Source organism: Mastigoproctus giganteus, chromosome 8 (assembly GCF_048544385.1).
Source record: "Mastigoproctus giganteus isolate SK-2022 chromosome 8, ASM4854438v1, whole genome shotgun sequence".
Taxonomy (NCBI): Eukaryota; Metazoa; Arthropoda; class Arachnida; order Uropygi; family Thelyphonidae; genus Mastigoproctus; species Mastigoproctus giganteus.
In genome coordinates this window covers 68337125-68364506 of record NC_143582.1, presented here as the reverse complement: position 1 = coordinate 68364506, position 27382 = coordinate 68337125, and the positions used below count along the sequence as shown (strand labels likewise).

The window sequence follows — 27382 nt, the reverse complement described above, 5'->3', positions numbered from 1 at the left end:
TGGTGCAGCATAAGCCATAGGCTTTCTTGCACCATGCGGCCGTTACTAATACTAAATTTGTCAAATAACAGAGGTGAACTGGGTCAAAAATTCTTACAGGGGAAAACTTGTAGCGGCCTCATACTAGTGTTTATGGCACCTCCGTAGCCAGGTAGGCAGGAGCAGCAGTGCATAGCACATGCTTCTTGATAGACTGGGGTTTGAGTCAGTGACTACCAAATACGGAGGATGTGGAAAGGTCAGGGAATGACCACCGCATATCCTGGAGCAATATGGCCTTAGTTGCTAGTGCTCCTAAAAAAAAACCAAATAACAATAACCAGTGTTTATGGCCAAAATCACACCAGCCTCGCAGTGGGGTTTCTCCAATAAGTTTTGGGCAGTCTGCCTCTGTCGTATAAGCAGAATACAAAAATCACTTAACTAAAGGATGCAAAAACAAAACACTTGGCCAACATGTTTATAAATGCTGCTACCGGCTGAGAGGAAGGAATAAGTGGTCCAGTCAGAGACAATTGTAAGCCCTGAAATAAGTAGGTGCTGGTTAACATGATCACTAGAATCAGCCGCTTTATAGAATCAAATTTCCAAAAACCAATCCAAACCATTCAAATGCACTACACTTTCACCATTTATTGTCCCGGAAACTCTGGTTTTCCACAAACAGAAAATCAACCACAGAACATGTGCAATTTACAGACAGTATAAATGGAGCAATATGGCCTTAGTCACTGATGCTGCTAAAATTAAATAAAAAAATAAAAATTCCTACTCCAACACTGTTTATTGCTATGTTTGGTGATAAGAATCAATTTTGAATGTCTTTGTGATATTTTTCTAAAGCACATTTCTGGAGGTCACTACCATAAAAACAAAACAATTTGCTGTTTCTGGTTTATTGGACTTTTTTGTTAGTACAATCTATTATAAATGGATATTAGGTTCAATCTTATTGCATTTGTATTAATACTGATAGCTGGAATTCTGTGGGTTTTTACGTTATTATGATAAAATGTGTTTCCCCTTCCATGAAATCTTCAATCACATAAAAAAACAAGTTTCAGGATCTTCTCTTCATTCTTATTTTTTAAGCTTTGTAAACTTGTTACTCTGCATCTCACTTGTGCCTACATGTTAGTTGCAATTTGTGCTTGTAATTGATTGCTTATCTTTTTCACTGTTTTAAATTTTACAACTAAAAAAAAAAAAAAAAAAAATTGTTTGTTCTTGTATATTGCATCTTGTTTATCCTCTATGCAGGTATTACATTAAATTACTTTTGAATAAATACTGTACTCTACACTATTCATTGTGTTTTTTTTTTCAGCCTCATTTAATTTTGTTACAAATTGTAAAATGCTGTAAACAGTACTGTACATATGGCCTGGTGAAGTTTGTTGAGGGTTATGATCTTGGTTAGGGATACTGTACATGTATATAGTTATTTGTAAGTCAAGGAGAGGTGGAGGGGATATGCTTTTAGTTAAGGATAATATTAAATCTAAGGCAGTGCATATAAGCACTGTGAAAACAAAATTGTGTTATAGGCCTAATGACTGATTATACCAAACAGTTATACAGGGAAATAGTGAATCAGCAGATCGGAATGTCTCATAATGGAGATTTTATCTTTCCAGATGTTGACTGGAATTTGTGGGTTTGTCATTCCCACACTAGACTTTTGTGGATTTCTTGGATGACTCAATTCTTGAGCAACATGTTAGAGAGGCAACAAGAAGAAGCAATACTTTTGATCTGGTTATCAGCAGTGATTCTTCATGCATTAAGAATCTGCAGGTAAAAGACCCACTGGGTGGCAGTGATCACAGTGTACTAATGTGGAATTTAATTAAAGACAAACTATTTTCATGAGTAAAGGGAAATGCTTTTGTAAGGATGACTACAGTGTTCTCAATAGTTTTTAAATACTGTGCAGTGGGACCAACTGACGTTGTTACCAACAGCAAATTCTAAATGGGAAGCATTCGGGGAAGTAATCATAGAAGCTACTAGGCCTTTCATACCAATGAAGAAACACTGTTCAAAGATTAGTCTTAAATGGATGTCAGATGAACTATTGAGACAAGTGGCAGGGAAGAAAAGTGGGCACACATTATCTGGTGATTCAGAAGCCTATAGTTGATATAAATTAGTCTGTAATCAAGTCACAAAGGCAAGCTTAAGGCATATTATGAGAAGTCCCTGACAAAGAATGCGAAGAAAAGCAGCAAAGAAGTCTATGATTATATTAACAGTAGAAGTAAGGGATTAAATCCCATTGGGCTACTCTATGTCAATGGGTTTAACTGTTGATGACTCTGCTTAGGTTGCCAACAAATTAAATAGATATTTTGCATCTTTATTCACACATGAGGAATTCTTTAGGGTACAGGATGCCAGAAGTTTATTATACTCTAATAAGGAGCTAAATGACTTTGTGGTAACTGAAAGGAAAATAGAGGAGAAATTGTTGAAGATGGACATTTAATTGGATAGATTCCACCAGGGGCAGATGGAATCTATCCAATTATATTAAGGGAGGCAGCAAAGGAAGTAAGCAAACCCTTAGCCATAATTATTAGAGCATCCTTTGATTCAGGGGAGGTCCCTATGGATTGCAGAAGTGTGAATATATTCTCAATTAAAAAGCAATTGAGGATCAAAGGCAACATGAATAATTACAGACCTGTTAGCTTAACGTCTGTTCCAGGAAAAATAATGGAATCACAGAATGATTCCATTATTGAAGGACCATTTGGAGAATACATGCAGTTATACTGCACTCACATTATGGATTGGTCAATGCAAGGTCTTATCTAACCTATCTGATAGGTTACTATAATGCATTGACTGAGGAACTGGATTAAAAAATTACTTTTGACTTCATGTATTTAGATTTCAGGAAGGTTTTTGATATTGTTTCACATAAGAGATTGCTGTACGAACTGGAGCAATGTGGCATAAAGGGCAAGTTACTGTTATGGATAAAAGGATGGTTAAGTGGATGAAGACAGTGGTTATTAATGATCTTCATGGCCTAATTTTATTAGTTGCGTTGATGAGGGTTCAGTGCTGGGTCCATTGTTTTCAATATTTATCAGTGATATTGATGAAGGTATATCAGGCTTAACGTCTTAAGTTTTCAGATAATATAAAGGTTGGCAGGGTGGTTAACGACCATCATGAGTGTGAGCTATTGCAACAACATCTTATGAAAATCGGGTTGTGGCCTGAGAAATGTCAATTGAAGTTTAACATTGACAAATGCAGTACCTTGCATTTGTCAATGTTAAATCTGGTAGCAGTATACCAGATTAACTTATCAACTGTGTGGTACAACACTCAGGGTAGTGGAGAATGAAAAAGACCTAGGCATAATTGTGCAGGCAGACATGAAACTCTCTGAGCAGTGCAGATATGCTGCTACAACAGCTCATGAGGTTTTATCAATGAAATACAGAAACTTTGCTAGCAGGAATGAGGTGGTGATTATTCCTTTGTATGAGGCCAATGTTAGACTCCATCTTGAGTACTGTATACAGATCTGGAAGCCTCACTTTTAGGAAGGATGTAGGAACTTCTGTTGGAATTTGTTCAGAGAAGGGAAACTGGATTGGTGAGGGAAACAAAAGGGTGCTCTTACCTAGAAAGGTTTCAGTTCTGTAAATTGCAGTGTCTTGAGACCAGGCACTTGCAGGGAGATCAGATTGAGATGTTTAAAGTCTTGACTGGATTGAGTTAGAGAATGTTAATGGTTTTCTTCCAGTTGCTGAGACTATGCACATGAGGGGCTATAAATTCAAGTTCAGGATGGATAGTTTCAGGATAGATGTGCGGACATTTGCCTTCAGCTAACTGGTGGCTGATTGTTGGAACAGGTTTCCATCCATTGTTGTGAAAGTGGATGGGTTGAATAAATTTAAGGCTAGACAATTTTTGGAGGATACGGATGGTTGAACTGTTTTTGTTTTTTTTTTTTTTTGGCTGATGCTATGTAAGCTTTCTTTCTTGCATTATTTGCCATTATTACTATTACAACTATTTAAAAAAAAAAATATATATATATATATATATATATTTTTTTTTTTAAAATAAAAACATTTTCAGATTGTTCTTGTAGGCAGGAACTCCTAATTATCACAGCATCATTGAACTGTCTGAAAAGCAGTGTAACCATAATTCACCACTGCTTCACTGTGAGACATAGTAATGGGAACAAACTGGCAATAGCAGCCTTCATTTTAGTAAATTCCCTACACCTGCAGCTAAGTAAGCATGATTGACACTTAGTGTATAAAAACAAAATACAGGTGACCCAGCACAACTTCCGCACATGGCGATTCCGCTTCAGCGGGGTATTGTTGTTATGGAAAAATGGGGATTAGGTTCTGAAACTTTTATGTAGTAAAAACCATAATCTGTGTTACAGATTATGGTTTTTACTACATAAAAGTTTCAGTCCATGACTGTTCGATTATTTCAATACTTGTACAATTTATTTTTAAAAGAAATTAACAATTTCACTTTATAATTTAAAATGTATTTTAACTAAAAATATATGGAAGTAATATTTTCCATATTTCAAAAATGAAATTTGGGTTTCAAAAATGAACGGAGAGATTGACTTCTCTATTTCTCATCTCATTCCATTGATTCAGTTGAGTGACAGCAAGTTCATGCCCATAATGTAAATGTAAGGGGTAGCTATGTTAAAAGAAAACACAATGAAAGAAAACTAACCCCCCCATCCCAAAAAAAATCAAAAAATAAATTATGAAAACAACAAACTTAATCGGGTATACTCTTCCATTATGGGATCAAAATGAATTCGTATCTAAATTTAAAATAAAACTGCATGCTGAAAAAAGTAGTAAAACAGTGAAATAAAACTTTAATTGACCATGACTTAACAACACATAAGAAGAAACGTTCAGTTGATGAAACTGCTAAATTTTGTAAGTAAACTTCAATATTAAATTGAAGTTGACTTACAAAATCTGCAATTTTTGTCTGTCACTGTTTTGTCATGATCTTTCTCGTGTCAACATAAGAAATCATATCATCAATGCCTCTCTTAATTTTCATACTCCTATGAAAGTCAGGATCTTCCTGCATAATCTTCTCCTTCAGGAACTCTGCTGCTTTTAGAATCTATGATATTCCCTTGTTTGTTAGTTCCGGTTTCTTCTGCTCTTCATTTTCTCCTTCTTCACAAATGTCTTTAGTTGAGTCCAGTAGTTCTTCTAGCTCCTCATTTTTTAATTCCTCCTGATGGGAATGAATATGTTCTAAAATTTCTTCCTGCCCCATATCACTAAATCGCTCGCCTCCAGTAATGTTTGAAAGTTTAATAATTTTCTCAGCTTCTCTCTGAATAATATCGAGGTCTTGAGTCACTTCCTGTTTCAGGGAGTAGCTTCTTTCAATAGTTCTTCAAAGTTGACTTCTTCATTTCAGTTCATGACTGTTCAATTATTTCAGTACATGTTAGTATTGTGAATTCAGCCCAACATTGGTGCATGTTTTTCTCTGGAAATTTTTCAATTTTATCAGCAAGATTTACCAAGCTTCTTCTTAGATAATAAGATTTAAAAGTCAAAGTGATTCCTTGGTTCAGGGGCTGTAAAATTGATGTTGTGTTTGTGGGAAGAAACAAGTTTTTACATTTGGATTGCAATTCAGAAGTGGCAGTTGAGGGTGACTTGGAGCATTGTCTAAAATAAGGAGCACCTTGAATGATAAATTTTTATTTTTCAGATATCCTTTAACTTCCGGTACGAAACAATGCTCTAACCTGTTACTAAACAGCGAGCCAGTCATCCATGCTTTTCTATTCGAGCACCAGTTAAGGGGTAGAGAGGATTTATTTTAAAGGCTTGCATTTATAATCATCAGAAGCTTTAAAAATAAGAGAGTGGTTCTGTCCTTTGACACATTGAATCTGGGTGCAACTTTTTTTTTTTCTTTTTTCTTTGGATAAATATGTCCTGTTAGGCATCTTTTTCCAATAGAGTCCAGTTTCATCACAGTTAAAAACCTGATCTGCCATGTATCCTCCCTCTTCTATTACAGTTTCAATTTTGGTAAAAAAATTTTCCACTGCCTCCACATCAGCAGAAGCAATCTCACCAACAACTTTAATATTGTACAGATTTGCTCTTTTTTTAAAATCTTAAATCATCCCTTGGATGCATTGAAACTTGCACATTTCTATTCCTTTGGTCTTCGATCCAAACATTCAATAACCATTCCATTTTTTCCAATAAGCTAATTTTGACTAACAAAAGTGGATTTTGCATTTGCAGAGTTTGCCAACCTAATGCTTGCTTTAATTTTGTCCTTGCACTCTTTAATTGCTTGTATTGATGATTTGTTGTACACGTTGGCACTAATGATATTAAGAGTAGGAGACCGGCAGAATTACTTAACAAGTACAGGTCACTGTTGAACAAAAGCCGAGAATTAGGGTTGAATTTGAAAGTGTCTGCAATTCTGCCCAGACATGATAGGAGGAGTATATGATGAGAGCCTTGTCGATCAGTTCGGCCCTGAAAAGATTGTGCAAGGCTCAAGGGGTAGAATTTTTTTCAGCCTGGACTGTACTTGTTAACAGGAGAGATTGCTTCTACAGGGATGGGATACACTTAAATAGAAAGGGTGCAAGAATATTTGCTGATGCTATCGAGGCAGTGTTAGGTGGGTCAGAAAACTGATAGCTTGGGGGGAGACAAAAACCAATAAATTGACAGTAGCCAATGGCAGAGGTGAAAGAGATTCTTGCACTGCTTCTATTAGAATGAGCAGAAGCCTGAAAAACAAGATGCATGATATTTCAGAGACTGCTGGGAGCCATTGCGGTACAAGTAAACACATGGGTTGTGTTAGGGTAACTAAGAATAGAAACAGGTGCAGGTATACTTGCGTGTACACCAATGCTAGGAGTTTAGTAAATAAATTTGATGAATTTGAGGTATTGCTCAAAACATCAAAAGCAGATATTGTTAGGATATCAGAGACGTGGTGTCACACAGATATAAGGAATGCAGAACTGGAATTTGGGGAGTACAACGTTTACAGAAAGGATAGACAGGATAGGAAGGGGGGAGGGGTTATGCTATTAGTTAAGAAACACATAAAAACCAAGGAAGTGAAGCCAGTCGACATCGCTGGACAGTGCGATGTTGAGTCAGTTTGGTGTGACATTGGGAGATCAAAATTGAGAGTAGGAGTGTGCTATAGGCCTAATGACTCTGATGAGTATAATAAGAAACTGTACAGGGAAATAGTGGGCCAGTAAATCAGAGAGTCTTATAATGGGAGATTTTAATTTCCCAGATATTGACTGGAATTTGGGGGCTGGTCACTCACACACTAGCAGGGCTTTTGTGGATTTATTGGATGATTGTTTTCTACATCAGCATGTTCGGGAGGCAACTAGAGGGAGTAATACTCTTGATTTGATTATCAGCAGTGATTCTTCATGCATTAAGAATCTGCAGTTACAGGAACCACTAGGTGGCAGTGATCACAGTGTGCTGACATGGGATTTACTCAAGGAGGTAACTACCATCAGGGGTAAAGGGAAGGGTTATTGCTTTCGTAAAGGCGACCACGATAGTCTGAGACTGTATTTAAATTCTATACAGTGGGACCAATTGATGATGTTACCAACAGCAAACTCAAAATGGGAAGCATTCAAAGAACTTATTTTGGAAGCTACTAGGCTTTACATACCAATTAAGAAATATTGTTCAAGGTTCAGGCTTAAATGGATGTCAGATCAACTAATGAGACATATGGCAGAGAAGAAAAGTGCATGGATTACATATAAATTAACATGTTACACAGAAGCCTATGGTAGATATAAGTTGATCTGTAACCAAGTAGGTTAGGCAGGCAAAGGCAGATTATGAGAAATCTTTGGCAAGGGATGCAAAGAAAAACAGCAAGAAGTTCTTTGCTTATGTAAACTCTAGAAGGAAGGGGATGAATCAGATTGGTCCACTTGATATTGATGGGTCAACTGTTGATGATCCTGCTCAGGTAGCTAACAAACTAAATGAATATTTTGCATTGACATTCACACATGAGGAGTTATTCAGCGAGGGGAATGCCAGAGGTGTATTCAACTCTAGCAGTAAGCTACAGAATCTTGAAATAACTGGGAGTAAAGTGGAGGAGAAACTGTTGAAGATAAACACAAGAAAGGCACCTGGGGTGGATGGGATCTATCCAGTTATATTAAAGGAGGCAGCAGCAAAGGAAGTAAGCAAACCCTTAGCCATAATTATGAGAGCTTCCTTGGACTCAGGGAGGTACCCATAGACTGGAAATGTGCAAATGTGACCCCAATTCACAAAGGAGGATCAAAGGCTGACACAAGTAATTATAGACCTGTGAGCTTAACTTCTGTTCCAGGAAAATTAATGGAGGCACTGGTTAAAGAAGCACTGCAGGATCATTTAGACAAGACTTCAGTTATAGCTCGGACACAGCATGGCTTTGTTAAGGGGAAGTCTTACCTGACCAATTTGATTGGATACTATGATGCAGTCACAAAAGAACTGGATGCAGGGAATACTTTGATATTATATACTTGGATCTTAGAAAGGCTTTTGATAATGTTGCACATGGAAGACTGCTACACAAATTGGAGCAGTGTGACATTGGAGGCAAATTGTTGCTATGGATAAAGGGGTGGTTGAGGGGGAGAAGACAGAATGGTAATCAATGGACACTGCTCATTGTGGACTAATGTTATTATTGGAGTCCCTCAGTGCTCAGTGTTGGGCCCATTATTGTTTTCTGTATTTATAAATGATATTGATGATGGTATATCAAGCTTAATGTCCAAGTTTGCAGACGATACAAAGTTTGGCAGGGTTTTCAAGGACACTACTGACACCATGCTGCTGCAACAGGATCTGGAAAGGTTGAGCAGATGGGCTGAGAGGTGGCAAATGAAGTTTAACATTGACAAATGTAAAGTACTACACATGGGAAACATCAACCCCAGAGCAACGTATCAACTCTGTGGTACTACACCGACAGTGGTAGAGAATGAAAGGGGGGGGGGTGGTTGTGCAGGCAGATATGAAGTTCTCTGAGCAGTGCAGACAGAGTATTGTCATGGAGTATTGTCAATGATATACAGGAATTTTTCCAGCAGGGATAAGGAGGTGATTATTCCCTTGTATAAGGCAATGATCAGGCCACACCTAGAGTACTGTATACAGGTCTGGAGGCCTCATTTCAAGAAGGATGTAGAGCTGCTGGAATGAGTACAGAGAAGGGCAACAAGATTAGTGAATGGAACAAAGGGGTGCTCTTACGAAGAAAGGCTTAAGTTTTGCAAATTACAGTGTCTGGAGACTAGGCCCCAGCGAGGTGATCTGATAGAGGTGTATAAAGCCTTGAATGGTTTGAGTATGCTCAATGCTGATGGGATTCTTCCTCTAGCTCAGAATAATCACCTGAGAGGGCATAAATTCAAATTGAGGAAAGACAGATGTAGGATAGACATGCGGAAATTTGCCTTTATCCAGCGGGTGGTTGGTTGGTGGAACAGACTTCCATCCCTTGCAGTGGAGGTTGATAGCCTAAATAAGTTTAAGGCTCAGCTGGACAGGTATTTTGAACGAACAGAGGGGTGAAGTGGGTTTTTTTTTTTTTTTTTATCTGATGCTGCATAAGCTTGCTTTCTTGCATCAAATGCCTCTACTAATGCTAATGCTAAAAAAAAAGCCTTGTTGCACTCTTTCTTTAACTAAAGATGCATATGTTCTTCCTTGCTTTATTTTCCCCAAAACTATCATTTTCTCATGCAATGACAGAATTTTTTTTTTTTTTTTTTTTTTTCACTTTCGGATGTATAAGCCGACCGGGCTAGCCGAGTGGGTAAAGTACCTGCCCGCCAACCCAAAGGTCGCGTGTTCGATTCCCGTCTCGGGCTTGGATCAAAGTACTGCAAAAACCTTGGGAGGTGCTATATGGCCACAGAAGCCGATGCGCCAACAACTACCAAATCAAAAAAAAAAAAAAAAAAAATCGGATGCATAGGCATGCTTTGAAGCCATTATGTTAGGGTTACTATTGAAATCAAATATAAATTCACTCAGTGAAAAAATACAAAATTAAGTCACTTTTCACTCAACTTGGAAACTGACACTGACATTGTCACTAGACTCAAGCCGACTAAGGGGTCATTCAAGTATCACGTCACACTGTTTCTGAGAACAGCTGAGTTGAGAAAATTTAGCTTCTCAACATTGGTACAATGTAGAGAGGCTAAATTTTGACTGATTGTGAAACTGCAGTGCCAAAAAACAGCTGTCTCTATTAACAAAATCGCTTAGAATGAAATCAGTGACACTATAAGTTCAATTGTGCTAAAGCAATGACATACTACTTAATAATGCAGCATGGATGAGTCAGATACACCATGCTGTTGTGAACCTTGGGCCACATATGGCATGATCCACGTTGCAAGGACTTTTACTGCGTAAGCGTGAATCTGTGCTTGGTGATGTCGCGCTCGGTGGGGGTCACCTGTAGTTGTCTATCAGAAAATGTTTCTGACATTTCAGATGTCACCTCATATGCTTATTGTCAGCTTTATATGCATGAGCATAATACCTGAACTGTTTCAACGGTAGGGTATGACATTTTGTGAGCTTAGTGTTAAAAAATAATGATTTGAAGTTAATTAAATCTTATGAAGCTTTGATTTTTAAATAAGCTAAATGAAATAATTTAATTTGCTTTTTGACTTGTCTAATACATATTTTAGAATTTTGCAGAAAGGTACAAAAGACTTTTGGGTCCTTTGCCTCTAATTTGCTATTTTTCTTGTGTGTAGGCCAAGATTGAAGTATATGTGAGGGTCACAGAATCTGGCAGCAATCCTCAAGAGCCTACTATTGAAGTTCCTTTCAGCACCAGTCATCCCCCTGTTAGAGAAGATACAAGGTTACAGCCATTTCCGGCTTATCCGTGGCCAAATGATACCAACATACCCTCCCTACCTGACTCCTCCAGCACCGCCACCACTTTTGACCACTCCATCAAGAAAAATGTCCCCACCCAGAGGCCCCCGTACTCCTCACCCTCCACCACCTCTACCACAACCATCACCACCTCTGGAGAGGGAAGTATCCCCACAATTTTCTCTGTTCCTCCAGGAAAGGGCACTGCGCAGGACAACGGGAAAGTTAGCCAAGGACTCGACATAACATCTACAATCTTACCAATTGTGATTACAGTAAGTTTGGCTCCTCTGTTGATGCTTCTACTCTGGGTGCTGCATAGGAGATGTAAAAACCTTGATAAGCTCTCAGCAGTAAGTATTTTGTTTCCCTGTCAAATTTGAAATGTAAGGAATTAAATCCAGAAGTGCAACTTTGGTATGGAGAGTGTGGCCCTTGTTACAGGCACTGATTCATTGTAGGCACCAAATGTCATTTAGAATAACTGAATTTTTAATGTATTTTTAAAAAAACAAATTTATTTAAATCAATTATTATAAAGATTTTTTTTATAAAAGTACCATCGTATGGATAATAATTTAATTTATTTTTTGTATGCATGGATAATAATTTAAGAATTGTTTTTTTATAATTTAAGTATTAATCTTATAATTCAAAATATTAATTAATATTATAATATTTATTTTTATGAAAAAAAATGTGCATTTCTGATATTTTGCCAAACTCCTAGTTACGCTTCTGATAGATGTATATTATGCAAAGCCTGAAAAAGAAAGTTGCATTTAAAACACATGTGACTGTAACAGTTTGAAACAGAAGAATTTCTATGATATGCGCTTCTTGTATGTTCATAGGTTGTAGGTACCTATAAGAAGAGTTTTTATTTTTTCAGCAGTAATCCCCTACACATTTGCAGGCTAATGAAATAAATAAAAGGTATCAGCAAGGCTGGATTTACAGGGATATAGTGGTGCAGTTGATCCAGGGTAGGGACTCTGGGTCACAAGGATGCTCCTGGACCATACAATTAGAGTAAAGTATTTTAGCTTTTAATATTTTATGTATCCCAGATTATCTAAATCCAGCAGTGGTCATCAGATGTGACATCTTGGGCATGTGCAAGCCTAAACTAAACTGATTTGTTCAAAGTCTAGTCACTACTGACAAAAGCTGGTTGCAAGATGGGGGGGGGGCATCTTTCGGAATACCCAGTAAACTAATCATGTGATGAGGTAAAAATATGTTTACCATCCTTTTTCAGTATTAGTTTTATATAATTAAACTTCCCAAAGCACCTGCCATCAAGCAACCTCATGCTATGATATTCAGCTGTCAATTGTCTGGATTTACAATGGAGCATCTTCCTCTTTTTTACTTAATTTGATCCTTTCATTGTCTTACCATCATACTATAGTTGGTGATAAAAAAGTTCCTCTGTCTTTTTCAATAACTCCAGTTATCATCCATCTGTCTTTTTTCCAAAAAAAATATTAAACCTATGTGAAAACTGGAATTAAAAAAAAAAAAGGAAATTCTGCTCATTAAGATTGAATAAATACGTTCACAGTTTAATAAAGGTTGCTAATTGAGGCCACCTGTTGTCTCATGATGGAGCTATATAGTTCAGAAATTGGTCACAAAATGCTTTTGAGTTTTCAGTGAATAACTACATCACCTCTTGGATGACATTATTCGATTAAAAATGATTGCTAGATGAATAAGCATGTGAAGCTTCATTTGTTGCATCATTCAAGGTGAGCAATCCAGCATGTTTGAAGCAGTTGATGAACACCTTTTCACAGTCTCATCCAATGCTTAAACAAATACATAGTCTGTCTGAATTTCATAGTATGAACCAGAGCCGTAATGCTCAATAAGTTCTACGTTCATATCACTATTTGTAAAATAATAACAGAAGTTTACTACAAAATAATACATAGAACACTTCCGTATGATACTCTCCAGCAATTAAAACGAAAATATCAAATCTTACATTGCAGAGTACTATCCTCTTATTCCTGTGAACATTTCGCTTAGAAAAGTTCTAGTCAGACTTATTTAAAATAATACTCTATAATGAAAATGACTTGTAGTTGAAGTTAGTTTCATTATGTCATGAAGTGTGAGAATTGCCAATGACTGTAGGAAATTGCCAAGGTGGTTGTGATGAATGTGAAATAGTATAAGGCTTATGGGAAATTGGCTGGGACCTGGCACATGGGACATGATAATGTGCTGGGATGTTGAAAAGAAGATAGCTATAAAGAGTTGGCTATATTTATAAAATGGAGCAAAATGGATATTTCTTTTCTCTTTTTAGGGTGAGGTGGATTGAAAGGTTTATCTTAATTTTTGTAATTCACTTATTGGCATATACATAAAATATTCCTTGTGACATATGTATGATAACACCTTTTTGTGTGATTTCATCATCATCATCATCATCAGCCATTTTCAATCCACTGCAGGATGAAGGCCTCTCCAGCAACTTTCCAGTTCCTTCTGTTTTGAGCACTGGCCATCCATTTACTACTCAAAAACTCATGAATTTCATCTATCCACCTCCGCCTTTGTCTTCCAGGTTTTCTTCTAGCTCCTCTTGGGTACCATTCTGTTATTTTCTTAGTCCATCTGTCATCATGTCTTCGAGCTATGTGTCCTGCCCAAGACCATTTTAGTTCTTTAGTTTTGATAAGAATGTCCTTTACTTGAGTTTGCTGCCTAATCCATGTGTTTCTCTTCTTATCTAACAGTCTGATTCCCAATATAATTCGTTCTATTCTTCGCTGTGTAGTTCTTAGCTTCTCTTCCATTCTTTTGGTGAGTGCCCAAGTTTCACTTCCATAAGTCATGGTGGGGAGTATACATTGATTCATTATTTTACGTTTCAGACAAACTGGGATATTGCTCTTCAGTATGTGACTATATTTCCTGAATGCTATCCATCCAAAATTTATTCTTCTCTTGACTTCCATCCATTTATCATTATTACAGCTAATAACTTGTCCCAGATAAGTATATGACTCCACCTTTTCAATTACTGCTCCTTCAATCATTATTTCCCTTACCGTGGCATACTTGTTCATCATTACTTTTGTTTTAGCCATATTCATCTTTAGTCCAAAATCCTTACTAACTGTGCATAACTGATTAAGATTTTCCTCTAATTCTTTGGGATCGTGGCTTATGACCACAATGTCATCTGCAATTCGTAAATGGTTTAGGTACTCTCCGTTCACATTGACTCCTTTCTGCGACCAGTCTAATCTTCTGAAAGCTTCCTCAAGGGCAGCAGTAAACAGCTTCGGAGATATTGTGTCTCCTTGTCGAACTCCTTTCTCGATTTTAAATTTCCTACTGTCTTTGTCTAGTCTAATAAAGGAGGTAGCACTCTCATATATTTTCTTCAAAATCATAATATATGGAGTATCTATGCCTTGTCTTTCCAGTGCCCGAAACATTGCCTTATGCTGTATGGAGTCAAATGCCTTTTCATAATCCACAAATGCCAGGCATAATGGTGTTTTATATTCATTCGCTTTCTCCATTAGCTGTGATATTACGTGAAGGTGATCCATAGTTGAGAATCCTGTCCTAAAGCCAGCTTGCTCTTTTGGTTGATTCTCATCAAGTATTCTTTCTAATCTGTTAGTAATGACCCCTGTGAACAACTTGTAGATATGGGATAACAAGCTAATTGGTCTATAATTTCCAATTTCTGATTTATCTCCTTTCTTATGCAGCAAAACTATGATTGCATTATTCCACTGCTTAGGCATCACACCTTTTCTAATGCACTTTGTGAAGAGCCTTGCCAGTTTTTGTGTTATGTCTCTTCCTCCCAATTTTAACAACTCTACAGTAACTTCATCTTCCCCCGGGGCTTTCCGATTCTTCATTTTCTTCAATGCATGTTTTACCTCATCAGGAAGAATATCGGGTATGTCGTATGTGTTGCTACTTTGCAATCAATGTTCCCCACTGCTGGTATCATTCCCTCGCTCCTTGTATAATTCTCTATAGTAGTCTTCTGCTATTTGAATTATGCCTTCTCTGCTGTTTATAAGTACACCATCGCTATTCTTCAGTTTCAGTATCATTTGTCTTTCTGTATTACTGCTCATGGCTGCTGATTTAAATCCTTTGTTTTCCCTTAATGCTTGTTCTACTTTTCTTGTGTTAAATCTTCTTATGTCCTCTCTGAGTCTCTTTCTAATGGCTTTGCATAACTCAGTATACTCAATTTTCTCCCTGTCAGTGTTTTTCTTGCTCTTCATTTGTCGTCTTTGGTTCATCATGACAAATGTTTCTTGACTAATTTTTTCTTCTTTGGATTTCTGTTTCCCTATAGGTTTCTTGGGCTTTATCACTTTCAGAAAGTTGTAATATTCCTTGTCGATATCTTGGTCCTGAGCAGTCTGCAGAAGCTCAAAGCTGTGTGATTTCACATGTCCCTAATTTTAAAATAATTAAAAAATCAAATGAACACAATTAAAAATTAAATTAATTAAAAGAAATTTAACGAAAAAATTGCAAAACTATTTTCCTTCCTGAAGCTGACAGCGCTTTGCTTTTCACCTGAAGCTGCACTTTTCGGTCAGGTAAAATTACACAAGACCTCATTTCCTATTTGGCCTATTGTTTCCTATAGAAACTTGGCATTTTTATCCTTGGCCACATATGTATATAGCCTTATAAAACCCTTTAGACAGGCAATACAATTTTGGATTAAGAACTACAATACATTATTTAATAACCTTAAGGACTATAGACTTGGTGATAATTATTTATTATTGTTATTTTTTGGTTTTTTACGAGCATTAGCAACTAAGGCCATATTGCTCCGGGGATATGCGGTGGTCATTCCCTGACCTTTCCGCATCCTCCGTATTTGGTGGCTCACGGGCTCGAACCCTGGTCTAATCAAGAAGCGTGTGCTACGCACTACTGCTCCTGCCCACCTGGCGATAATGATAATTTATTCTCATTAGATGTTACTTTGTTATATACGAATGTAAACGTTAAATACACATTAGATATTATTTAGGATATGTTAAATAATAATTCTATATCGATTAATTATACAAAGCTTCCTATTAAAGAAATTTTTCACTTAATTAAAATCTTAGCTGAGGCCAACTATATCACCTTTTGAGACAAAGTATACAAATTGGCCGATGGGATTGAGCTTGAGCGGCTTAATATTGGAGGTATATCTTTCAACAATTGAGTGTATGCATTTGATGCCTTTACTACCCCGTATCACATATTATGGGAGGTATTTAGACGATGTTTGAGTGATTACTGTTAGTACTATCCAAGACATTTTACATTCGTTTAATAATATTCACTCTAGACTCATTTACATTGGAAAGGGAGGGTACGGATACAAAGTCCGTTAAATTTTATAAATTTCACGCTTACTCAGGACTCGAATAAAATCCAATTTAACATCTATCGTAAATCTATGAACACCGGTATGCTTCTACATTATAACAGCTATTACCCGTTCTCCTACTAGAGATCTATTATCTTTAATCAATTTCTAAATGCCTATAAATATTCAATGACTGAATCTGCTTTGGGCTCAGAAATACAAATATTAACCTGCAAGTTCTTAAACAGTGGTTATCCCCTTGCTACAATAAAAAAAACCAAATTAGGGTACAAGCTAGGGATGGGATACAAAATACTACATCAACCAACAATTGTAATAAAAATACTTTATTTCTGTCCTATATGTTGAACAGTGGCACAAACAGCTTAACAGATTCTTAAAGATACCGAATTTAAAATTGTGTCCAGGCCAATATGGAAACTACACACTACTGAAAAATTGTTCAGGCCTTTCCTTGTTTGCAACACAAATAAATGACCTGGTATACAACATTTCTTGCTGTGATTGCAACTCTTCGTACCAAGGTTCTACGTGTTTTCTGCTGAATTTTCATGTTAATCAACACACGGCCTCAGTTCATGCTTCTCGTTGAGCAGCGTTAGAATTAGCATTTCATGCCGTTAACGAAAAACTCTTTTATTTAACGAGGCCAAAATACTATTAATTGCAGAATATGTTAATTAAATTACATGAGAATTCTGTTAATGTTCGCCGGCCATTTCTAATCTCCAATTTGTGGGCTTTTACGTGCATGCATGCACGAAGACAAATAATCCCTATTTAAGTTTCAATCTGGCTCCTATTTGGTAATTTTCGTTCCTGTGATCATGACATACAGTCAATAAGCATTGCCAGCTTCAGGAAGGAAAATTGCTTTGCAATTTTTTCTTTAAATTTCTTTTAATTTAATTTTTAATTGTATCAGATTGATTTTTAATTGTGTTCAATTGATTTTTAATTATTTTTTACTGTAATGTAAAATTTTTGATTTTTTTTCATTTTCATCTTTTCAGTTTTTCATCTGCATATTATATTGAGGTAAACTTCTCTTATTATTATTTTACAAATAGTCTGTCTGAAATATGCCGATGTTGCGTTATGTTTTGCTTTTGAGATATTGCAGTTTTGTTTATTAGCATTCTTTGATAGTTTTTCTGTGATGCACTAGATTAAACCTTGATCAAGTAGCTGAAGAATTGATATCATAATAGGTGATAAGTACTCAATAGTGATTGCATGTAGTGGTGCAGTTTGTCTACAAACAGCAGAAGTTTTCTATTGTTATTGTCCCTGCTCTTATTGCAGTTTCAGTCTCTGATCCATTCTTCCTTGGCTATCATCAAAAATCAATTATTCGTGGAAGTTTATCCAGAAGTTTATTTCAGACATGCCCCCTCTTGTGCCACTATAACTGTCACCTTTAAATATAAGCATTTTATCTGGTAGCAACTAAAAAAAAAAAAACCTCCAGTTTCATTGAAGATGTCATTCTAGTTGTATGTTAACAAAACATTTTTTAAATGATTCTTCTTCCGTTCCTTCGTAGCTTCAGTGTCGACTGCTGTACTTTTGCCACACACTTTTTTGAAGTAAGTCCATGTCTTCAAAAAAGAAGTCTTAAGTGTTTGAAGAGAAGTCTTAAATTTCTGGAACCATATGTCAGAAGACTAAAAACTTTAATATTCATCTGAAATGCAAGTGATTCATCATTTTGTAAAAGGTTTCTGCCTATGGGAAAGTTGCACACATAATCATTAGCCATTCTAAGAGTACATTCTCAAGATCTGGATACGTTACATTGTACAAAGGTGAAGTATCCTTGAAAAGGTACTGCCCAGTGCAGCAAATTTTATAAAGCTTTTAATCTTTTAGAATGATGAATAGTGTTCTTTTAGGAATGCCAAACTGTTTAATGATGTAAGTTCTGGAACACATGCCATTATCTATAGCTTGTAAAATCTTATTTTGTCTGCAGTTGGCATATAGATAGACTTGCATACTCTTTAATATTCAACATAACTACCACAAATTACTTATTGCAGAAACCCTAGAGATGAAACTATGTGAAAATTCAATCAATATCTATAGACTATTCCTAATATCCGACGATTGGTCACTTATACGCATGTGTGAAGAACAAACATTACAACATAAGACAAAAGTTTCGGATTAATTGTGTGTTGCTCTTATTCCTGTGAACATGTCACTTAGAAAAGTTCTAGTCAGATTTATTTAAAACAATACTCTATAACGAAAATGACTTGTAGTTGAAGTTAGTTTCATTATGTCATCAAGTATGAGAATTGCCAATGACTGTAGGAAATTGCCAAGGTTGTTGTGACGAATGTGAAATAGCATAAGGCTTATGAGAAATTGGCTGGGACCTGCCACATGGGACATGATAATGTGTTGGGATGTTGAAAAGAAGATAGCTATAAAGAGCATTGGCTATATTTATAAAATATAGCAAAATGGATATTTCTTTGCTCTTTTGGGGTGAGGTGGATTGAAAGGTTTATCTTAATTTTTGTAATTCACTTATTGGCATATACATAAAATTCTTCTGTGACATATGTATGATAACACCTTTTTGTGTGATATCATCATCAGCCATTTTCAATCCACTGCAGGATGAAGGCTTCTCCAGCAACTTTCCAGTTCCTTCTGTTTTGAGCACTGGCCATCCATTTACTACCCAAAAACTAATGAATTTCATCTATCCATCTCCACCTTTGTCTTCCAGGTTTTCTTCCAGCTCCTCTTGGGTACCATTCTGTTATTTCCTTAGTTCATCTGTCATCATGTTTTCGAGCTGTGTCGTGCCCAAGACCATTTTAGTTCTTTAGTTTTGATAAGAATGTCCTTTACTTGAGTTTGCTGCCTAATCCGTGTGTTTCTCTTCTTATCTAACAGTCTGATTCCCAATATAATTCGTTCCATTCTTCGCTGTGTAGTTCTCAGCTTCTCTTCCATTCTTTTGGTGAGTGCCCAAGTTTCACTTCCATAAGTCATGGTGGGGAGTATACATTGATTTATTATTTTACATTTCAGACAAACTGGGATATTGCTCTTCAGTATGTGACTATATTTCCTGAATGCTATCAATCCAAAATTTATTCTTCTCTTGACTTCCAGCCATTTATCATTATTACAGCTAATAACTTGTCCCAGATAAGTATATGACTCCACCTTTTCAATTACTGCTCCTTCAATCATTATTTCCCTTTCTGTGGCATACTTGTTCATCATTACTTTTGTTTTAGCCATATTCATCTTTAGTCCCAAATCCTTACTAACTGTGCATAACTGATTAAGATTTTCCTCTAATTCTTTGGGATCGTGGCTTATGACCACAATGTCATCCTGCAAATCGTAAATGGTTTAGGTACTCTCCGTTCACATTGACTCCTTTCTGTGACCAGTCTAATCTTCTGAAAGCTTCCTCAAGGGTAGCAGTAAACAGCTTCGGAGATATTGTGTCTCCTTGTCGAACTCCATTCTCGATTTTAAATTTCCTACTGTCTTTGTCTAGTCTAATAAAGGAGGTAGCGCTCTCATATATTTTCTTCAAAATCATTATATATGGGGTATCTATGCATTGTCTTTCCAGTGCCCGAAACATTGCCTTATGCTGTATGGAGTCAAATGCCTTTTCATAATCCACAAATGCCAGGCATAATGGTGTTTTATATTCATTTGCTTTCTCCATTAGCTGTGATATTACGTGAAGGTGATCCATAGTTGAGAATCCTATCCTAAAGCCAGCTTGCTCTTTCGGTTGATTCTCATCAAGTATTCTTTCTAATCTGTTAGTAATGACCCTTGTGAACAACTTGTAGATGCGGGATAACAAGCTAATTGGTCTATAATTTCCAATTTCTGATTTATCTCCTTTCTTATGCAGCAAAACTATGATTGCATTATTCTACTGCTTAGGTGTCACACCTTTTCTAATGCTCTTTGTGAAGAGCCTTGCCAATTTTTGTTTTATGTCTCTTCCTCCCAATTTTAACAACTCTACAGTAACTTCATCTTCCCCGGGACTTTCTGATTCTTCATTTTCTTCAATGCATATTCTACCTCATCAGGAAGAATATCGGGTATGTTGTATGTTGTGCTAATTTGCAATCCATCTTCCCCACTGCTGGCATCATTCTCTCGCTCCTTGTATAATTCTCTATAGTAGTCTTCTGCTATTTGAATTATGCCTTCTCTTATAAGTACACCATCACTATTCTTCAGTTTCAGTATCATTTGTCTTTCTGTATTACTGCTCATGGCTGCTGATTTAAATCCTTTGTTTTCCCTTAATGCTTGTTCTACTTTTCTTGTGTTAAATCTTCTCATGTCCTCTCTGAGTCTCTTTCTAATGGCTTTGCATAACTCAGTATACTCAATTTTCTCCCTGTCAGTGTTTTTCTTACTCTTCATTTGTCGTTTTCAGTTCGTCATGACAAGTGTTTCTTGACTAATTTTTTCTTCTTTGGATTTCTTTTTCCTATAGGTTTCTTGGGCTTTATCACTGTCAGAAAGTTGTAATATTCCCCGTTGATATCTTGGTCATGAGCAGTCTGCAGAAGCTCAAACTTGTTCTTAAGTTCCAGTACATACTGCTTTTTCTCCTCCTCTGTTATTTCAAAGGCCTTTTGTATTATTTACTCGGTCAGTTTTTTCCTATCCTTTCCTACATCTATATCAAGTGTACATCTTACCATTCTGTGATCACTTCCTACACTTACCTTATTCAGGACGGTAACATCATTCACAATATTGCATGTCTCTAATTTGAGATTTGAAAATATAACCCTACTAGAGATTAAAGCCAGAAAAAAATAAAATAAAATAAATGCAGAGTAGTGTTATCAAGTTGGTATGGTGACAGAAATCAGGGTATGCTTCTGCAACAAGACCTAGAAAAATTAGACAGATGGGCTGCGATTTGCCAGTTGAGGTTTAACATTGATAAATGCAAAATATTGCATATGCAGAGCTACGACCTCTGGATTTGTGATGGGCAATCAGTCTTTCTTACTGTTTGACCCCTTTGCCATCTCAGTTTCATAATATAATTGGAGTTTCTCTGTTTTGGTGTGTGTGTTTTTTTTTAAAGAATTTTTGCAAATTTCTGCTTATTTTCATTAATGTATTGGCTGTGTGGGGTGGGCTATAGTGAATATCAAAAAATAGAAATGTAAGGTAGCACATTTGAGTCAGAATCATGTATATGCACTTTAAAAATCTGCAATCTGTGAATCTGATAATAAATTTAAATACTCTTTATTTAACAGCTGAAGTACATGTTTGGCTTCTACTTGAAAGGGAGAAAAAAAACAAAAACAAAACAAACATCTCTTAAGATGTTCAAAATATCCTCCTCTGACATGTTTATAGATGCATAAACACCTTTTTTGAACACTGCTATATATAACAGCACGCAAGTTAGTTGAAATGCTGTTTGTTTCCTGTTATATTGTCATCCATAGATGCTCCAATGTTTTTGATTTTTGAGTATACACCTTATTTTCAGGCATCTCCACGCAAAAACATCTAAGGGACTGAGGTTCTGTAGATCTTGGAGGGTCTTCAAAAGCACTCACCTGTGACCTATCCATTGTTCATTAAATTCTGTCCAGATAGTCAGACAGCAGTATGAAAATATGGAGGTGCACCATGCTTTTTAAAAAGAAACATCATTCTATCTGAAAACATGCTTCTGATGTTGGATGCTACATAATTATTAACATTTCAAGGTAATTCTCCCTACTAACATTGCCACTGAATCTGTAAGGTCTGATAATCCCATGAGAGATTCCTGCCACATAGTTATCTCTGGCAGGTTAATATCTTTCTACAAGGTGAGGTGAGAATTTGCATCCAGTAAACACAATTGTGATTATTTTGAACATGGCTTCATCTGATCATACAACTGCATACTCAAAAGTTTAGATTCCACCATTTTTGTGACAATACCTCTCATAAAATTGTTTGTTGATGTGGACCATCTTCCTGTATTGCATGCAGCAGTCAAATTCTAAAAGACTTCAAATTTATGTCATTTAGATTCTTACAATGCTCAATTGACTCATTTGCAATTCTTGAATACAGTCTTGTTGACTTCTGTGGAGGAATGTTCAAATACATTCACAACAGTTTCAAAAGTTTTGATAATTCTAAGATGTCCTTTAACTCCTTACTGCTTGTCTTATTGGTATTGTGCACAGTTCCATGATCCCTACTTTTATCATTCAGACAGGCTATTGTCAGATGAGTAGGTGCCCTTGTTCCATATTATCTTTCTCGTGAATGCTTAATCTCTGACATTTTCAAATTTCAGCACCATATAAGAATTGCTTTTCTCTCATTAGCACTTAATTGGCATGTTCTCCCTCATTTCTATGGGTTTCAGCCAATCTAAAAATGAAATAATACAAATCAGTCATGTAATTCAGATTATAGATTGTTAAAGTGTCTACATAATTTTGGCTCATTCTGTCATTGTTCTCTGTAACATGAGATCACTTTATTGTACTTGTATGGTGTGAAGCTAACTACTTCTTGTGGTAAGAAGCCAAGGAATATGATGTAAAATTTCAGAAAACATAAATTCAAGGTTATCCATGTATTGTAAAATCTAAGAAAATTTATATATTTGCCTTGCACTATATGCAGATGTGATATTTTAATTTCAAGCCATGGGAAATGTTCAAATGTAATTAAACATTTGCAAAAAAAATAAGCATTGGGAGAGTAGGCAGTGTTTAGAAAGAACTGCAAAAATAGATGTAGCATTTTATGGTGATGTCATATTTGAATGTTTATTTTCATATTTTGTCATAGAACACACTCGTCCTCTGTGTTAATCATGCAGGCATGTTGTTCAGAAATGTTTCCTGATAGTGAAATATTTAAAAAAAAAAAAAAAAAAAAAAGTTGTTAAAGAACAAAATGGGCGTTTTTAATGAAATTATACTGATGGGGAAAAGAGAGGTAACGATGGCATTGAGAAATGGAAAGTTTTTCAATTGCAACAGATGGCAGTTATCAGAGTGATTCAAAACTACATCCTGTTGTAGTGACTTTTCATTTAAAAATAAAATTGAAAGTCAAATTGAAAGCAGCTTTTTCTAAGGGCATAATATTGTATATCATCTGAAAATGTGTGGAATTCCTTCAAAAAAAACTGTTTGGCAGTTATGGTTGATAATGCACCTGTTATAGTAGGCCTAAAAATGGAAGTAGCAGGGGTATTAAAAGAAGAGATTGAGCACCTGGTTAATAGGCCCATTCTAGTTAATAGGCCATTATTAATTTGTCTGCTGAAAAGGGAGTTGCATGCCTTCCTGTGGAAGTGGATGAATATTTGGTGGACATCTGCTATATAGAAAGAAGTGCCAAAAGGAAAGATGGATTTAAATTAATTTAATTCCAGTTGATGCATGGCATTGAAGTACAAAGGTTTCGAAGCATATGTATATATTAGCTGTCTGATAGAGCAATTATAGAACAGTGGCACTCTTTGACAAGTTTATTTAAAGAAGAGGTTAGAAGTAGTGGGAAAAGCCATATGAGCACTTTTCAGTGTTACCAAATTAAAAAGTACAAGTGATCACTATTGAGTGGAATTGACTCATATCCAAGTTCAGTTTGCAATCCAAAAGAAGGCAAATTATATTGAAGTTGTTTAAGGCTGCTTTTGGAAATCTCCTGCAGAGCATATCAGAGAATTATGGTAAAGAAATTTTTCCTACTGTTCATTTTATTGTGACCAATAAACAATGAGCATCTGCATCTGTTCAAATTTGAGTATTAACTCTATGATGTTAAGTCTTGGCCATTGTTGTTGTTCTAAACTATGTGGGGAAACTTTTACTTATTGTTAGCCCATTTGAGCAGGAAACATTCAGTGACAAATAGTGATTTTGTTGTGGTTTGCACAGCTGCTGCTGGTATCTTAGTGGCATATAGCACCAGAGATTAGAAAACTATAAAGATTAGAGATCCTCAAAGTGTAGGGTGCACCCCTGGAGTATTCTGCACATTTTTTAGGTGGACATGTTGTTAAACCTTAAAAAAACCTTCAAATTTGGCAAGAACATTGTCTGCATTTATCATATCATTTCTGTAAATATCAGTAAGCACTGATAGACAATTTATTTCATTATCTGAAACGTGTTTCAGTAGAATTAAATTTAAGTTATGCGCACAACACTGAATATACACAGCCATTGGCATTGTTTTTTATCTGTTTTTGAAGATCGATTCCGTCGCCTGACATTACTTTTGCTCCATCATATCCTTGGCATCTACAGTCTTTTAAATCTAAGGCCTAAATCATTTAACGATTTCAGTACCAAACCGTAAAAATCCTCAGTGTCTGAGTAGGAAGATCCTCAAATTTTGTAAATCACTCCATAACCAAACCTGTAGGACCAATATATCTTAACAAAAGAAAATTGGTCCAATCTAGATATTTACCACTGAGTCTCCAATTAAACTGTAATATTTCGTGTTTTTAACTTTAGCAATGATCGAAGTTAAAGTTTCTTGTTCTAACGAGTAAATGAAATCATTTTGGATTTGGGGCTTACATATGTTTTATTGCATTTACACAGTTGCAAATGATTTCCAAGATCCTTATCATAATAGTGAGCAAGAAATTTTACTTTGTTAGCATTAGCATGAGTAGAGGCATACGATGCAAGAAAGCAAGCTTATGCAGCATCCGCCAAAAAAAAAAAAAAACTCATTTCACCCCTCCATTCGTTCCAAGTGCCTGTCCACCTCAGCCTTAAATTTATTTAAGCTAACTTCCACAACAAAAGATGGAATTCTGTTCCACCCATCAACTACCCACTGGCTAAAGGCAAATTTCTATACATCTATTCTACAACTATCTTTCCTCAATTTGAATCTATGTCCCCCTCAGGTTCTTAATCTGAGCAAGAGTCATTAGGCCTATAGCACTAATGACTGAGTATAATAAGACACTGTACAGGGAAATAGTGGGCCAGCAAATCAGAGAGTCTTATAATGGGGGATTTTAATATCCCAGATATTGACTGGAATTTGTGGGTTGGTCACTCACACACTATCAAGGCTTTTGCGGATTTATTGGATGATTGTTTTCTACATCAGCATGTTCAGCAATTGATTTGATTATCAGTAGTAATTCTTCATGCATTAAGAATATGCAGATAAAGGAACCACTAGGTGACAGTGATCACAGTGTACTGATGTGGGATTTACTCAGAGGTAACTACCATCAGGGGTAAAGGGAAGGGTTTTTGCTTTCGTAAAGGCAACTATGATGGTCTGAGACTGTATTTAAATTCTATACAGTGGGACCAACTGATGACGTTACCAACAGCAAATTCAAAATGAGAAGCATTCAAAGAACTTATCTTGGAAGCTACTAGGCTTTATTTATATTGTTAAAACTAAGAAATATTGTTCAAGGTTTAGGCCTAAATGGATGTCAGATGAACTAATGAGACATATGGCAGAGAAGAAAAATGCATGGGATACATATAAATTAACATGTGACACAGAAGCCTACGATAGATATAAGTTGATCTGTAACCAAGTTACAAAGGAGGTTAGGCAGGCGAAAGCAGATTACGAGAAATCTTTGGCAGAGGATGCAAAGAAAAACAGCAAAGAGTTCTTTACTTATGTAAACTCTAGAAGGAAGGGGATGAATCAGATTGGTCCACTTGATATCGATGGTTCAATTGTTCATGATCCTGCTCTGGTTGAATCAGATTGGTCCACTTGATATCGATGGTTCAATTGTTCATGATCCTGCTCTGGTAGCTAACAAACTAAATGAATGTTTTGCATCGACATTCACACATGAGTTATTCAGCGAGGGGAATGACAGAGGTCTATTCAACTCTGGCAGTAAGCTAGATAATCTTGTAATAACTGAGAGTAAAGTGGAGGAGAAATTGTTCAAGATAAACACAAGAAAGGCACCTGGGGTGGATAGGATCTATCCACCTCAGTTATATTAAAGGAGGCAGCAAAGGAAGTAAGCAAATCCTTAGCCATACTTGTGAGAACTTCCTTGGACTCAGGGGAGGTACCCATAGGCTGGAGATGTCCAAATGTGACCCCAATTTACAAAGGAGGATCAGAGGGAGACAAGTAATTATAGACCTGTGAGTTTAACTTCTCTTCCAGAAAAATTAATGGAAGCACTGGTTAAAGAAGCACTGCAGGATCATCTAGACAAGACTTCAGTTATAGCTTGGACACAGCATGGTTTTGTTAAGGGAAAGTCTTGCCTGACCAATTTGATTGGATACTATGATGCAGTCACAAAAGAACTTGATGCAGGGAATAACTTTGATATTATATACTTGGATCTTAGAAAGGCTTTTGGTAATGTTGCACCTGGAAGACTTCTGCACAAATTGGAGCAGTGTGGCATTGGAGGCAAATTGTTGCTATGGATAAAAGGGGTGGTTGAGGAGGGAGAAGACAGTGGTAATCAATGGACACTGCTCATCGTGGACTAATGTTATTAGTGGAGTCCCTAGGGTTCAGTGTTGGGTCCATTATTGTTTTCTGTATTTATAAATAATATTGATGATGGTATATCAAGCTTAATGTCCAATTTTGCAGACGATACAAAGGTAGGCAGGGTTGTTAAGGACACTACTGATGCTATGCTGCTGCAACAGGATCTGGAAAGGTTGAGCAGATGGGCTGAGAGGTGAAGTTTAACATTGACAAATGTAAAGTACTACATATGGAAAACAGCAACCCCAGGGCAACGTATCAACTCTGTGGTACTACACTGACAGTGGTAGAGAATGAAAAGGACCTGGGGGTAATTGTGCAGGCAGACATGAAGTTCTCTGAGCAGTGCAGACGAGTTGCAAAAGTAGCTCATGGTGTCTTGTCAATGTAAAGGAACCACTCAAAATTTTCTAAATTATTTTTGGCATTCAGTTCCTTTGTGACCACATCATAGTATCCAATCAAGTTGATCAGA

The 27382-nt window shown here is 36.3% G+C and overlaps 1 protein-coding gene across 3 annotated transcripts in view; it reads left to right on the top strand.

Moving 5' to 3' along the window:
* LOC150081598 (tyrosine kinase receptor Cad96Ca-like) overlaps nt 1-27382 on the top strand; it is a 222436-nt gene that overhangs the window by 96685 nt on the left and 98369 nt on the right. For all 3 annotated transcript variants that reach the window (XM_090379461.1, XM_090379460.1, XM_090379462.1), the window contains one exon: nt 10859-11338. In XM_090379461.1, coding sequence (XP_090235587.1) covers nt 10859-11338 — 480 coding nt within the window. The remainder of the gene's footprint in view (nt 1-10858; nt 11339-27382) is intronic.